Raw genomic sequence first — 16,359 nt, forward strand, 5'->3', positions numbered from 1 at the left:
TATTTTAGTCAAAAATCAATTATAGGTTTAAAATATGACTCGACATGCAAAAATACCTCAAAAGAACCTATTTTCGAAATTTACATATTAAATACACAATATATTAAATAATTATAAACAATCATTTAATAAAAATATTTTTCTTTTACAGTCTCAAATCTCCGTTTTTCTGTCACGTCTCGAATAACCCTTGAAAGTACTGATATATGCATTCTAACAAAAATCCATACTTTAAACATGTAAACATGTCTGCCACATTTAATTAAAGCATTTAAAATAATTTAATTAGGCATTTTCAATTTTTCTTAGATTTGTATGCAGGTTGATTATGTTATCGTATTTTGGACCTTACATCCTAAGTATGATTTTGCATAATGTAATATATTTCTGTATTGATGGCTTCTTTCCAGTGAGGTGTTTCAGGACTCCAATTCGTGTTCGGATCAAAATATTTGAACATGTTTATTAGCTATTCGAAGATAAATACCATAAATAATATTTATATAATAGACAATAATATTTTTTAACTAAAAATATTGGAGCGAGCGAGGAAGCAAATTACCAACTATCAAATAATATAATTTGATTTCAAATTCAACTCGAAATATTTCAAACACATTCAAATTTAGTTGGAATTCAATATATGTGAATACAAATCAAAATATTTGATTAAAAACCAGCTGATTGTGCATCCCTACATGTGAAAATGGAGTCATAATTGAAACCTTGTGTAGCAAGCAGCTCTCTAACTGAAACCGAACCCTAAAAGCCCTTCACTTCACCACCCAACAAGATGAGCGGGTGTATGAGCCGATTGTTCCCGAGATCCAATTCCAGCTTCCTCTTGCGCAGCGGGAATGCACTGCAGGCCAAAGTTGTGCGCTTGAGGGATGAAACCTACCTCATCGATGCCGGGGTGGGCCCGCCAAGAATCTGCACCGGCAACGAGCTGATCGGAGCTCCAAAATCCCCCGAGAAAACCAGTTTCTCGAACCGGGTCGGGTTTCTCAACCCGTCTTCCGGCAATTCCGCAGTGAAGATGCAGATGCTGGAGCGCTGCTTCATCGATTTAGTGACGGGAGATCCTCGGACGAAGGAGCGAGCCGCCGTCCGGTTCGGTGAGGCGATGGGGCAGGACGATTCCGTGGAGGGCGAAGAAAAGCTCCTCCTGCCGCGGAAGTTCCGAAAGTACAGAGCGTGGATGGAGATGAAGAAAATACATCAGAAAAATGGTCGGGTGAAAGGATTCGTGGCGGAGAAAGTGAAGGGAGGATATTCCGTGGGGATTGCGGGCTATCTCGCGTTTCTTCCTAATCGTCCTTATTTTGTTGGTCAGAACTCTGGTGATCGATACTACATTGAGAGCATCAACCCCAGCAACATTGTGGTTGTCAGGGCTTGATGAGCTAGCTATTTTCTTTGCAAATTACATCTTTTTTCTAAAGTTAGAATTACAACTGATCTCTATTTTTCTTGATCCTGGATTTTATTATAATGACTAGATTCTGTTCTTTTCTTGGCTGAACTGTTTCTCTGTTTTCGGTTTTCTCGAATTTTTATATTCCTTGTGATGAAATAAAAAGCTTTGATTGTTCTAAATGATGTTCCAATATGTTTTCAATGGCCTAACTCTTTCCCATTTACTGGTTGATCAGGCTTACCTCAACCTAGTACGCTGTGTTTCATGTTTGATTGCTCTGATTGATTCTAATCTAAGCATTTAATCCAAGTTCATTCTTGATTTTTTTTTAAAAAAAAAAAAAAGCAGAAAAGGTGTTTCATGATGCTGGTGTTAGATGGTTCGTTTCTTACATACAGTGATCACCGTTGGACATTTGATGTTGTGGTTTAATCTGCCCTGTTCAATTTGTTTTTGTAAAAATAAATGTTCAAAAGATTTGGAGATCTTTCTTGAAAATTTAGTGGAGATTTGGCAATGAAAATTGAAAGGGCTTCTTGTTCTTATGATAAGTTTGAAAAAGCCAAACAAAATCTGTCATATCTCAAGCCAATAAAGTGCCCGTCTGCCATCAGTGATGGCATCGATTCCCTATCCAATGTGTCATCCAAACGTTCAGGAACAAGTTTGTTATGAGATTTTGGGTTTTAGATCCTATTGTAACAACCCGTGATCATCCAAATACTAGACATTTACTTGGCACGCAAATGATTGTGCAAACGCTAGACATCAAGACTGGTTACTGACAAAGTCTCCAAGCATTTTCTTGGCACAGAAATGTTTAAATGGATGCATACAAATTATCCAAAATACATGTATTCTAAACCAAATCTTGGGATCCTGCTTACTAGTTCTCCTCGTTAAGGCATCAGTTGAAGTTAAAGATATTCGTTTGAAGTTAAAGATATGATAATAATGTTAAGATAAATAATCTAATATGATAATATATATATATATATAGTAAATTTGATATAAGATGAAAAATTATCATTTTATTTTTTAATAATTTAAAAAAATTAATAATATTATTTATTAAAGGTAATATTATAATTTATTTTATTAATGTAATATAAATAGTTTAATGATTTGATTGATGTAAGATAAATAATTAGTTGATGAATAAATAATTAGACAATAAAAAAGAGATATGATAGAATTGATTAATAATATGTCACTTGAAATGGTGTCTTAGGTTATTAAAAACTCGTTAATATTCTTCTTATTTCGAACTTTTGCTCAGGGATCATACAAATAAAATTTATATTTTATTGAACCCAAATTCAGAATCGAAATTCTTAAATGTGTAAAGGGAGTAAAATTGTGAATCATTCATTTGAAGAAGACATGACAGGATAGCTTTCGCTGGCTTCTTAACCAAATTTGGCTACTGAGTTAACCATCTCATGCTTGTATATTTTTATAAGAATAATATTATAGGTACAACCAAAATATCATATAATGATATTTACAACAATTATATCGTGATATTTTGATATTATATCGTGAGATTTTGTATTGAATTTATCGTAAACTTTTGATAAGTAGAATTTTTGTATTGAATTTTTTGTATTCTAAGAATTGTTGTATGAATTTGGTTGTACATATAGCATTATTCTTTTATAATTGTTTTGTTGCTTCGTCTTATTAATTTATCTCGAAAGATTTAAATGTTGATTAATTTTATTTCTAACTACATAGCCCCTCCATCATATATTTGAAAAATTACAATGACCTCTATATAAAGAAAAAAAAAAAAAGTAGTTTTTGTCACAGATGAATAAAAAATATTTAGATGGCAAATTTATATTTTATTTTTTACCCAAAAAAAGTTAAAGTTCTGGAATTTACGAGAGTGGACGTCTGGTTCGGGTTTTCCGGGTTGGGTAGTCATTTTTACTACCCTAACCCGACCCGAAATTGTCGCTTATCTAAAATTTTCTTCTTTTTCATTTTTACCTTTTTTCTAAAAGTTGAAAACATTTTAAAAAAAAAATGGATGCACTCCCTTTCGAAATACAAAAATTTTCGAGTAATATTTATCGATCTGTCTCTTTTATTTCCTTATTTTTTTTGGAGTAATATTTATTTAATTAGTTATTATAAAATTTTAAACCTAAAAAAATATTGAATATATGTCGGGTATAATTTTATCGTCCGACACCAGCCCGTCCAATTTGGGTACAAACCCAAACCTGACATTTTAGGAAAAAAAATACCTAATCAAATACCCAATATTCGAACCCAAAGACCCAACCATATCTACATGTGCAAAAAATCTTGATAGCAATACAAAAATAAAAATTTATCTTGATATTAAAATCATATCAAACATTCAATATTTTGAATTTATCTTTATATTATATATCTCACCCTTAGGTATAGTTTGGTACATGGGATAAGAGAGAGACTGATAAATAATCTTATTTATCATATGTTTGGTATCTTTTTAGAAAGCCCATGATATTGTGATAAATAGTTTTACACAAGGATAATGTATCTCTTTTATGACATGTGATAATTTTAATTGGATGATAAAAACACAATAAATAACTTAATTGCCCTCGATATATAAAAATCTTAAACCCTATCGTTCTCTCATTTTACCGCCCCATCAAATAAATATTTTTATTTATTTTTATATATTATATAATACGATAATTATATAAATGAACTCGAGATAATTATATAAATGATTTTTATAAATCTCAATAAAATTATTAGTATCGCTCGATTAACCTTAAAAATTGATATTTGACTTGACTCACAAAATAAAGGACTCAATTATCATATTATATAATATATAAATCAGGTAAAAATAAATAAATCATGCAAGCACTGTCGACGCATGAACATATAAGAAATATGAACTCAAACAACAACTTTGAAATTATAAAATTTATTTTGATAAGGTTAATTTTGTCATTACAATCTAATATATAAATTTAATAACTCTTATTAAAACCATACCAAACATTAAATATAATATCATACATCTTATATATCCTTAACTTATCATTATATTATATATCACACGTTTATCATCTCATGTGTACCAAACTATGTCTTACATCATATATCCCACACTTGACCAAGATGGCCAGACCCAATCCCCGCCCAATTGAAAGATCTGATAACATGTTTATTGGAATCCATATCTAAATCAAAGTTAGAGAGATCATTTTGTTCCAGTTGGAAGATCTGATAACATGTTTATTGAAATCCGTGTCTAAATTCAAGTTAGAGAGATCATTTTGTTCGAATCTTCGATCATGCTTTTCACAAGTTCGGAATGCTAGAGATTGTCTCGTCTTTCATGAATAAAAACCTCCTTTTTATCTCGGATCCTTCTCCTCCTCGTGAAATCCAATGGGAACAAAAGAGACCATGGCATCATCATCCATAACATTCTGAATACCGGGATTGATCGAAAGTTCGATAACATTGACCCCACCTTAATTAATTTAGCAACGATAAATCATAATTTGCGTCAGAATTCAACACACCACCATAAAAAAAAACAAAAAAAAATGAACACCGGTTTCATTCTTGGGAAAATTTATAAATAACTATTTCTACTATTAGTTGAAATGACGGAAATATGCAATATCTAGATTAAATAATAAGAAACAAAATCATCATAAATTCATGTGCATTAGGAGTTAGGCCAAGGGTTTGATAGATTCCAAATATTAACCCATCGGCAATGGAAATGTGGAGTTTCATACAATGACAGCAATCAGCATTCAACAAGTTTGAAGATATGACATCTATAAATTCAGGGCGAACTGCAGGTTACCCGTTTTTATATTAATATGATGCTTCACGAATAGACTAAAGAAGATATTTTGCTCAAAACTCAACAAAAGATGACGAGGAACTAGTCATCGAATGTTGCGGTTAACCTGATAATATCATCTCCTAGACGAAACGACAATGCAGACCAGATTAACATTCATGGCATGTAGCAGCGCCAAGTCAAGGACAGAAGGTTTACACATTCTGATCTTTCTGGTAGTTCGTAGCTAGAATGATCTTAAATATCCCTCTCCAAGCAACAGCACAAAAACATCTTTACCAAGCTAAGATAAAGTGGTGGCTAAAAGAGATCCACGTTGCAATCCCAATCGTTTTGCATGATTGAATTCCCAATGTAGCACAACCTCTTGCATATTACAACACGCCATTCTACTGTGTAGTTGCATTGATCACCTTCAGCAACTGATTGAAAGAAAATTGTTTCCACTAGATAGAACTGCATCATTTCTGGAGAGAATTTGGTATCGTTTTGCGAAACCAGCCTAGCCGAGGACTTATATTGATGTTTGTCTACTTATCCATCAAGTTCTCACAAAGATTGCTTTCAAGTGCTTCTCCATTTATATTATTTTCTTGCATATCCACATCAGCTTCTATATTTAAATCGTTCTGTATTTGCTTATCCCCATCCTGTTTCGCATAAGTTTCTGGACTTGATACATCATTTGAGTTGCCATCAGGTAGAATATCCTTCTCAGCCCCATTTGCCAAACCATGAATATCTATATCCATTGACGGCATAGAAACTTCTGAATCCAGTAGGCCATTTTCTTCTTGCGCATTAATGCCCACAAAGTCTTGCTCTGGTGGGTTGGCAGGAAATTGTTTTAAGTGGTGACTCATTAATCGTTCCTGGTGAAATCAAATAAGGGGTTAATTGAAGGGTCAAGAAGGAATTGATCAAAAAGATAGAAATACACAGTTTTTTAAAAATTATTAATAAAGTTTCGAGTGACTGCCGTGATCGTGGACGATCAACTTGGATCAATTCAATCATTTAAGTGTTTCATATTATATTTAGTGAGGAATTGGAATTTTGTATGAGCATGAGTATTGTATGTTGCTCTCTTTGAGGAGTTCATTACATTAGTAGTCTTGTTACTGTGCTGCGGAATTCTCATCCGCACATAATATGTAATCTTTATTTATTCTAATGAAAATAGTTTCCTATCAAAAAAAAAAAAGGAATACTCCATATAGCTCACATGTTACTGCCCATGAATGCTTTATGTCAGAGGTAACTAAAACAGTGGGCAATCGTAACCAGGGTATGTGACAGGGTCGTAAAGTATAGTTTAAAGATGTAAGAACTTGTGGGGCACATCCAGGTGAAAAGGGGGAAAAGAGAGCACACACAGATTGCAGTAGTTTTGTTTCTTGGACTCCCTACTGTAAGTTGTACGGTTAAACATAGGATAATAGTGGCTATCACACTTCTAAGTTACAATATCAATAGTAAAGAATAAATGATATATATGTTATGAGGAAAAAGGCACCAAACAATGTAATCTAGAACTGAGGTAAAGAGGACAGTACCTGATAGACCTGATGTATCTTGTAATTCACAATGTTGGCCATCTCTTCGATTCCACTAACAAGCTGGGCTGGACCTGTTTCTTCAACATGACGATCAGTGAATGCATCGACCTCGCTTAGGTTCAATGCAAGAAGATCAGGCCTCTGAAGAAGAAGCTGAAATGTATGCTGCAATTCATAACATTGTTCAAACAGCGAACGTCGGCAGAAAACATAAAGCCCCAATCGAGCGCGTGACATTGCGACAACCAATCTTCTCACATCACGAAGATGGCCCACAAAGCGAGTACGAACAAGAGATAACAAGATAAAATCATTTTGCTGTCCTTGAAATTTGTCAACGGTGGTTACCTAGAGTATAAAACGTGATCATGAGCGATAATTAACAAAAATTACAACCAAGAGCGGATTGCAAGAGAAAGCAGAGTGGCAAGGACCCCGATCATCCATCAGTTTGAATGCTCATATAGCTAAATCTCCCAGATTCCGCATTGTTTAAATTTAGCATCAGCTCGCTGCTTAAAGACAATCCCCATCCCATATTAAGTTCAAGCAAGTTGTTGAAAATTAGAATATATTCACAATACGAGTCGACTGATAACATTTTGCATTGAAAAAGAGAATGCTTCTAACTGCAGATATATTCTAAACAGACACAACAATGATAGATTATTGTTAAAAAACTGAAGATATTGGGACTATGTTGGAAGATCGTATAAATAATATCTTGTAGATCTTTAATTGATTTAAGTATCTTCGATTGATATAGGAGTATATTTGATTTCCTTAAATAAGAAGGGATTGTTAGGATTAAAATCTAGGGTTTCCATTACAAATAATTTAATAAGTTGTATAAATACCATGTAGCTATTGGAAAATAATACAATAAATTATTCTCTGATTTTTTACATGGTATCAGAGCCTGCCTTTTTCTAAATTCACATTTTTTTCTACCCGATAGCTCTATCGTTCTCTTCATTCCTTAATCATCTCTGATTCTGAAGCTTCAAAAAAAAATGTAGTTGTGAAACAATCTGCCAAATCGGAGGATGTAAATCTCAATCCAACGACTGGCCACTTGCAAAACATTCAGACGAACTATCATTTGGATGTAAAGAACTACTTGAAATGGTCCCAATTTGTGCGGACTTATTTGAAGGGAAAAGGGATAATCAGTCACCTTCTTGGGACTGGAACCAAAACAAGAGAAGAAGGCTTCGACGCATCGGATGAAGCTGATTCTATGGTCACGTCGTGACTGTGGGAGTCAATGGATCCAAGGATTAGCGACTCCCATGTTTTTGACATCTATAAAGGCCATTTGGGAGTCAATCAAATGAACTTATTCGAAGGCTCGTGATACTGCCCATGTTTACGAAATCCAAATAAAGGTGGGATCAGTCAAGCAAGGAAATAAACTGATCACTGAGTACGCCAACGAACTTCAAAATCTTTGGCAGAAACTTGATTACTATCGGGTCATTGTGATGAACTCTCCAGAAGATGCCTCAACTCTAAAACAACTCATTGTTAAGGACCGAGTTTATGATTTTTTTGCTGGATTGAACCCAGAATTCGATCAAGTAAGGGTCCAAATTCTAGGAAAAGATGAGAAACCATCTTTGGAAGAAACAATCTCTTTGATTCAGGCTGAAGAAAGTAGGAGAAGTGTGATGCTTGAGCCTCAAAATTCAGAGGGGTCGGTGATGGTCGCGAAGATTCTAGAACAACATCAAGTTAAAGGAGTATGGAAGGGCAGAAATATCAAAAGTTGAAAGCCGAGAGGGTAAGAAAGATTTATGGTGCACTTATTGTAGAAAGATTGGACACACTAAGGACAAGTGCTGGAAATTACATGGCAGAAACAAGGACTGAAATCAATGATGGGGACAGACTAGAAACATAAACCAAGCCAACTTTAAGGTTAACCAGCCAAGTCAAGAAGGTGACCCAAGACTGAATGAACTCGGCAAGGAAGAGGTTTAAGAGACTTCGAAAACTCCTTGGGAATGAAGAGAAAAACAGTGGTACTTGCTCCTTAGCCCATTCAGGTAAGTCTCTTATCTCTCTAGGATTAAATTCCTGAGATAAAGCTGTTAGAAATTTGTGGATTGTCGATTCAGAAGCCACATACCATATGACCCATTCCCTACTTAAATTCAACAACTACATACCTTGTCCAAGCAATCGAAAGATAACCATTGCTGATGGTTTTCTTACTATTGTTGCTGGGATAGGCAGTATCCAAATCAACCCCACAATTACCCTTCACAATGTTCTTCACGTGCCAAGATTATCCACCAGCCTAATTTCTATCAAAAAAAACTTACCTCTGACCTGAAATGTAATGTGTTTTTTCATAAATCTCATTGTGTATTTCAGGACCAGGATTCAGGGAGGAAGATTGGACGTGCCGGGGAAGAAAACGGGCTATATTTTCTTGAGGATATTGGCAACTTGAACAGCGTTAGGAATAAAGTGTCTCCGTCTTTTTGGTCATCTTCAAATAAAGATAGCATTTGACTTCATCATTTCCGATTAGGTCATCCATCTTTTTGAGTTTTAAAATCTATGTTTCGTTTGTTTTTTGTGGGGTTAGGAAATGAGCGTCTTCATTGCGAAGTTTGCAAAACATAAACGTGTGAACTTTCGAATGAGCAATAAAAGATAGTGATGTTTGAGGACCCTCGATTACTCCAGATAGATCTAGACATCGATGGTTTGTCTCATTTATCGATGATTGCACTCGAATTTCATGAATATTCCCTCTAAAAAATAAGTCTGATGTTAGTACTGTGTTTCAAAATTTTCATTCTATGATCCAGAATCAATTTGGAGAAAAAATCAAAAAAATTAAATCCGATAACGCAAGAGAATATTTCAATCACACCTTGTCTTCCTATTTCGAAAAGGAGGGAATTATCCATGAATCATCTTACTCATATACCCCACAACAAAACGGAGTGGCGGAAAGGAAAATGGTCATTTGCTAGCTACAGTCCGAGCTCTTCTTTTTCATAAAAATGTTCCAAAAAAATATTGGGGAGAAGCCGTACTAACACATGCATACATCATAAACCGTCTGTTTTAAAAAATGGTAGGTTTTAGAAGTTCAATCCAGGTATTGTCTGAGTTTTTCCTAACCTTGACAAGGATCCTCACATCAACCCAAAAATTTTTGGCTGCACTGCATTTGTTCATGTTCATAACAAGGGAAAGTTAGATCATAGAGCTCTTAAGTGTATCTTTGTTGGGTATTCATCAAAAGGGCTACAAATGTTATCATCCGGCTACCAAGAAATTTTTTGTTTCTATGGAATGTTACTTTTGATGAAAATGCATCATACTTTGCCCAACCATATCTTCAAGAAGAAGCAATACTTGTTCTTGAAGATAAGGATAGAGATTCTTTCTTACTTGAGTTACCTTCAGCCACTCCGGCAGCCCCAACTCCTTCCGTTCCAGCCTTTGTTGAGCCAAGTCACTCTTCGAACAAGTCTCCTAACAGCAAGCAACTTGACCGTGTATACTCAAGAAGAAAACGGCCCGAAGCTGCCGATGAGCAAATCCAAGAATCCAAACCTAATTCTGAAAATAAGGTATGTCCAGAAAATGCTATTTCTTGTGATTATGATCTACCTATTGCTGCTCGAAAATGAACAAGGGAATGCACTAAAAACCTCTTTATCCAATTGCCAATTTTGTAACCATTCAAAATTTCACAGTATCACATAGACCTTTCCTAGTAAATTTAAACACTATTCACATTCCTAATGTGTAACGACCATGGTCTATCCCAATCTTGGGCTCCCTTAATAAGTCTTTTCCCTCACGGGCTTTCCCATGGGCCATTAGACTGAACCACCATGAGCCTCGGCCCACACCCATGCACCACTACTGATCATGAGTCGTTAGGATGGTCCAACATAGGCCGAGCCGTCACTCATAGAATATCACACTCCTGGAAAGTGGTTTCTTTCGCCTCCCCCAATACTTGAACCCAGGACTTCCAGGCTTAAGTACCTAGATTCTTAAAGTGTTGGTACCAGTTGGGTTTTTTGTAACGATCATGAGCCATTAGGCAGAACCACGATGGGCCTCGGCCCATACCCATGCACCACTACTGATCATGGGTCGTTAGGATGATCCAGCATGGGCCGAGGCACCAACACTTTAAGAATCTAGGTACTTAAGCCTGGAGGTCCTGGGTTCAAGTGTTAGGGGAGGCGAAAGAAATCACTTTCCAGGAGTGGGATATTCTATGAGTAACGGTGCATGGGCATGAGCCTGGACCATCCTAACGACCCATGATCAGTAGTGGTGCATGGGTATGGGCCGAGGCCCATGGTGGTTCAGCCTAATGGACCATGATCAGTACATAATACTTTTATCTGAGACATTATCTAATAAGAATTGGAGAGTTGCTATGAAAATTGAAATGCTAGCGCTGGAAAATAACAAAACATGGGAAATTGCTGATCTCCCACCAGGAAAGAAGGTTATGGGTTGCAAAAGGATGTCTACAATAAAGTACAAATCTGATGGCTCACTGGAAAGGTACAAGGCTAGACTTGTTTCAAAAAGCTATAAACAAACCTATGGTGTTGATTATCGAGAGACATTCGCTCCAGTTGCCAAGATGAATACATTCCGAATCCTATTGTTTTTAGCAGCCAACTTTAACTAAAACTTGAAAAAAAAAAACTTTAACTGGAACTTAGAGCAGTTTGATGTAAAGAATGCATTCCTTCACGGTGACATGGAATAAGAAACATACATGGATGTTCCTCCAGGATTCTAAAAAGATTTCGAGGGCTCTAAAGTTTACAAATTAAAGAAGGCATTATATGGCCTTAAAGAATCACCAAGGGCCTGGTTTGGGAGGTTCACCAAAGCAATGCTTACTTATGGATACAGACAAAACGAAGGAGACTATACTTTGTTCTTTAAACATTCCGACTCAGGGGGAGTCACAATCCTGTTGGTATATGTGGATGACATAATCGTGACCAGACACAACAAAGATGAAAAGCAAGCTTTTAGGAACTGTTTGGCAAACGAGTTCGAGATGAAAGTACTTGGGAGATAGAAGTATTTCTTGGAATAGAAGTAGCTCATTCCAAGAAAGGGATCTTTATCTTACAACAAAAGTATGTCCCCTACCTATTGTCTGAACTGGGATGCTAGCTTGCAAACCAGCCCCCACACCAATAGATGCTACCACAAACTTGGTGATGACAATGATGGACCCGTGGTCGACAAAGAGATGTATCAAAGGCTGGTTGGTAATATTATCTATCTTGCTCATACCAGACCGGATATTGCACACACTGTGGGGGCTAAAAGTCAATTTATGCATTATCCCAGAGTACACCTACATACAGTCAATAAGGTACTGCATTGCCTAACCCAAGCAAAGGCATTTTATTCAAGAAAAACATTGGATTAAGCCTTTAGGCATATAATGACTCTGATTATGCAGGTTCTCTTTTTGATAGAAGGTCAACTTCAGGATATTGCACTTTTCTAGGAGGCAATCTCCTGACGTGGAAAAGCAAGAAGCAAGATGTTGTGGCTCAATCGAGTTCAGAGGCCGAGTTTAGAGCAATGGCATTGGGAATACGTGAATTTTTATAGATCAAGATAATTTTGGATGACTTAAAAATTAAATGGGAATTGCCGATAAGATTATTTTGCGCCAACAAATATGTCATCAATATTGCTCATAATCCAGTTCAACACGACAGAACGAAGCATGTTGAAGTGGATAGACACTTCATAAAGGAGAAGCTAGATAGTGGATTGATTTGTACTCTATTTGTTCTTTGGAATGGCAAACTTGCCGATGTGCTCACAAAAGAACTCCAGAGTACAGTATTGCAAAGGATTATTTTCAAGCTGGGAATGGAAGATGTCTGCTTCCCAGCTTGAGGGGGTAAGTTAAAAAACTGAAGATATTGTGACTATGTTGGAAGATTGTATAAATAATATCTTGTAGATCTCTAATTGATATTATGTATCTTAGATTGATATAGGTATATATTTGGTTTCCTTAAATCAGAGAATTGCTAGGATTAAGATCTAGTATTTCCATTATAAATAATTTGGTATATTGTATAAATATCATGTAGCTATTGGAAAATAATACAAGAAATTATTATCTGATTTTTGACAATTATTCTAATAAAATATTGACCAACCAAGTAGCTTCTACATCACAATTGACATAAAAATGAAGGCAGGGGGAACAAAAACAAGAAAGAAAGGGTAAAGTGCACTACGTACAAGCATTTCTACCTCAGTAAATAAACCAATACAGAGAGTTTGCAGTCTAATACATCCAACATTCAAGTCCATTCAGAAACCATAACTATACTGATTTTACTTTGTGACCTGGCATGTGCTGTCATTAAATAACCACAAGTTGCATGAACATGTAAAATGCATTACATACTAGGATCCTAAATTATCCAACATTCTGCAGATACATTAAACAACATGGTGCCAATTTACACTCTGGACATTTCAGCAATCGCAAGTCTAATGCACAAGAGGATATATAACTTACCTTGTGAGGTGGACCGATGAAGTCAAATGGGACACATCTTCTGTTGATAACATCACGAATTAAAAGTTTCTGACCATTGTACGTAGTCAATATGGATATTTTGTTGGCTGGATACCCAAGTAATCGCATGTACATATACACGCTTACAATATATTCAGCCTCTCCTTCATTTTGATAGAACCAAGGTGATGGAGCAGTCTCGCCCCTCCCACGGTAATCAGGAACGTCTACCAACTGATAGTCATAACAGAATCCAGCATTTGCTCTATGGAAGATAGCGTTCTCTCTCACAAACTGAAGATCACCAAGATCTTTATATCTCCAATTGTAAAGTCTTGCTAAACTTGGCCTAGCTCTGCCCTGTGCATTGAGCTCAATATATGGAATTCCAAGCCGCACAAATCTTGTGAATAGGCTCTGATCCATATGGCTGTACTTCTGGAAAGCCATATTTTTCACAACAGGAGGCAGTTGGTGATGGTCACCTATCAATATGCAACGTTTAAGCCTAGCATAGCCATCTTCCTGCCTTTGGAGCAACATTGGAATAAAAGTTTCAATCTCCAAGATTTGAGCACTTTCTTCCATCAACAAGTTATCGTATTTAAAACCCAGGTGCAGAAAATCTTTTCTTTTAAGAGCCGCATGGGTGCAAGTCATTGCCACTATTTTCGCCTGCTTGGTCATCAGGTAGTTAGATCTATCAACTGTTGACTTGAGCAACTCAAATGCTCTACACTCTTCAAGCTCTTGAAACATAGTTTGCAGGTGCCGGAAGCAACCTTTAGCTGCATGCATGTCTTTTTCATAGGACTGACCCGTGAAAATTGGCCTAGGAGTATCGTTGAAGAACTCCTTAAAAGGAAATCGGTCCTGAACAAATGACGGCTTGTCTTGATTCTCAACACAAGCAGCTAAAAATAGTTCCCAGCGAGAGTACACATGAAGCAACCAGAAGTATCCAGCAGTTTCACATGTATATGCCACATCCTCAGGCAGCTGTAGAGATCTTGCAAGTCGCTCCACTTCACTAAGCAGTTCTAATCGCCGAACTAGCATTGCATTCACACGGCCTTGGCGACTGAAGTCAAGATCAGTTGCCAATTCTTGCTCACCTTGACCAAGTCGAAGTAGATATCGAGCAGGTACATCCCTCTAAAACCATGAGCACAATGTGAACAGAAACTCAAAAATGAAACGAAAATATCATCTAAAATGAATATGAGCAATTAAAGTTTATCATTGCCGAGGGGATCCTCTCAATGGCTTTGTTACCTCCATTATTTTTTCAAAAAGATCATTCAAAGCCTGATTTGAGTGGGTAATTATCAATGTTCTCTGAGAAGGGCAATTATGATAAAGCACATTCAAGACTTGCACAGCTGTATCTGTCTTTCCCGTACCAGGTGGACCAACCACCATACTTAATCCAGGCTGAATTCCTGATATGATTGCCTCAATCTGCAGAATAACGCATCAAAGAAACAATGAAATTTTAATTGAAGTTTGAAGTGTCAATTCTAGCCATGAACGCAATATTTTTGCACAAAAACACGAGATTTTTACACGAGAAATGTAAGCAGTAAGCAAATGTCTCAACATGCTGCATGATTCAGCACAAACCTAGGCCATTGATAAGTCTAAATCCTATCGAATTTTAGGGATTTCATTTTCGTGCTTATCTTGAATTTTCATTCTTTATTTTGTGCTTATTAATTTAATTTTATCTTATTTGTAGATTCGAACAAAAGATGAAAAAAGTCTAATTTTATTTATTTATTTTTTTGATAGAAAACTAATTTTATTATAATAATTTGATGATACATCAATTGCGCGGATGAGTAATCCGCAACAACGTTACAAGAAGACTAACTTAAAGCGCAAACTCTTTGACATCATTACACAAATGTCAAAAAACACAATTCTATGACATCATTACACAATATTCATGTGCCAACAAATTTCCAATCCCTCACTAAATCCGAAATGCATAAATGATTGTACTCTTGCAAGTTTGTTGTCCAGGATGCAACTCTGAATTTTATTTTCTCCCATACTTGATCAACAGACTCCGAAACATCTTCAATTATTCTTCTATTCCTTTCCAACCATATGGACCAAAATGTGTAATGAATTATAAAGTTCCAGAATTTGCTGAATTTTTCGTGTATGAGACACCCCGAATCCGCATAAAAAAGATCTTTAGCTTGCCTCGGAAATGCCCATTGAAATCCCAATTCTTTTTGAACTCTCAACCAAATACCTCTAGAAAATGAGCAATGCAGAAGTAGATGATCTTGATTCTCCTCATTTTTTCAACATAAGCAACACCAGTGCGGGCTCAAAACACAAGCCTTCCACCTTCGTTGCACTAAATCACACGTAGGCTACCTCCCCAAGGCCACGATCCACGAGAAAATTTTAATCTTTTGTGGGCCTCGTACTTTCCAGATATTATGAGAAAACTGAATAAAGGGAAATTGGAAATAGGGAAGAAGGAATTATAAAAGGAACTAACAGATAACGACCCTGTAGGATCCCCCAACCAAGCTCTATAATCCTCAATACCCATCTGCAAACTTACCGTCTCTAAGACCCCCAGCAAAGTAGTGAACTCCCCTAACTCACCCTTAGTAATATCTCTTCTAATCCTCACATCCCAAATGATAGAAGAACTACTCCCACTATTGACGACTTCTATGCAGTGACTGATTGGTTTGTTAGAAGAAATGCAAATACGAAACAAGGACGGAAATTTGATTTTAAACGAGACGCCTCCCTCCCAAACATCTTCCCAAAATCGAATGATATTTCCCTGTTTAGGCACCACCCTAATAAGTTGATGAAAAGCCTGGTAAGACCAAGAGATGAACTTCCAAAGACTTCTGAATGTCGCTTTATCCACCAACCCCAAGTCCCACCCGTTGTCCTGTATCCCATAGATGCTTTTGATAACTTTTTTCCACATCGACCCCCTTTC

At 36.2% G+C, this 16,359-nt stretch overlaps 2 protein-coding genes across 2 annotated transcripts in view; one reads left to right on the forward strand and one right to left on the reverse strand.

Moving 5' to 3' along the window:
* The first annotated feature begins 692 nt into the window (after window positions 1–692).
* Window positions 693–1,599, forward strand: LOC140986372 (small ribosomal subunit protein bS1m-like). Its single transcript, XM_073454586.1, has one exon. It carries the CDS (start codon window positions 794–796, stop codon window positions 1,400–1,402), a length of 609 nt encoding a protein of 202 aa, XP_073310687.1. The 5' UTR covers window positions 693–793; the 3' UTR covers window positions 1,403–1,599.
* A 3,492-nt stretch (window positions 1,600–5,091) lies between these two features.
* LOC140986206 (uncharacterized) overlaps window positions 5,092–16,359 on the reverse strand; it is a 28,476-nt gene continuing 17,208 nt past the window's right edge. The window contains exons 12-15 of the mRNA XM_073454276.1: window positions 14,655–14,840; window positions 13,380–14,534; window positions 6,812–7,162; window positions 5,092–6,127 (exon numbers count right to left, since the gene is read on the reverse strand). Of these exons, the coding sequence (XP_073310377.1) occupies window positions 5,786–6,127; window positions 6,812–7,162; window positions 13,380–14,534; window positions 14,655–14,840 (2,034 nt within the window). The 3' untranslated portion in view covers window positions 5,092–5,785. The remainder of the gene's footprint in view (window positions 6,128–6,811; window positions 7,163–13,379; window positions 14,535–14,654; window positions 14,841–16,359) is intronic.

This window comes from Primulina huaijiensis, chromosome 10 (genome assembly GCF_012295235.1).
Source record: "Primulina huaijiensis isolate GDHJ02 chromosome 10, ASM1229523v2, whole genome shotgun sequence".
Lineage (NCBI taxonomy): Eukaryota > Viridiplantae > Streptophyta > Magnoliopsida > Lamiales > Gesneriaceae > Primulina > Primulina huaijiensis.

What these genes read in the sequence shown, in the direction of transcription:
- LOC140986372 (XM_073454586.1), top strand. Translation starts at nt 794, where the DNA reads ATGAGCGGGTGTATGAGCCGATTGTTCCCGAGATCCAATTCCAGCTTC.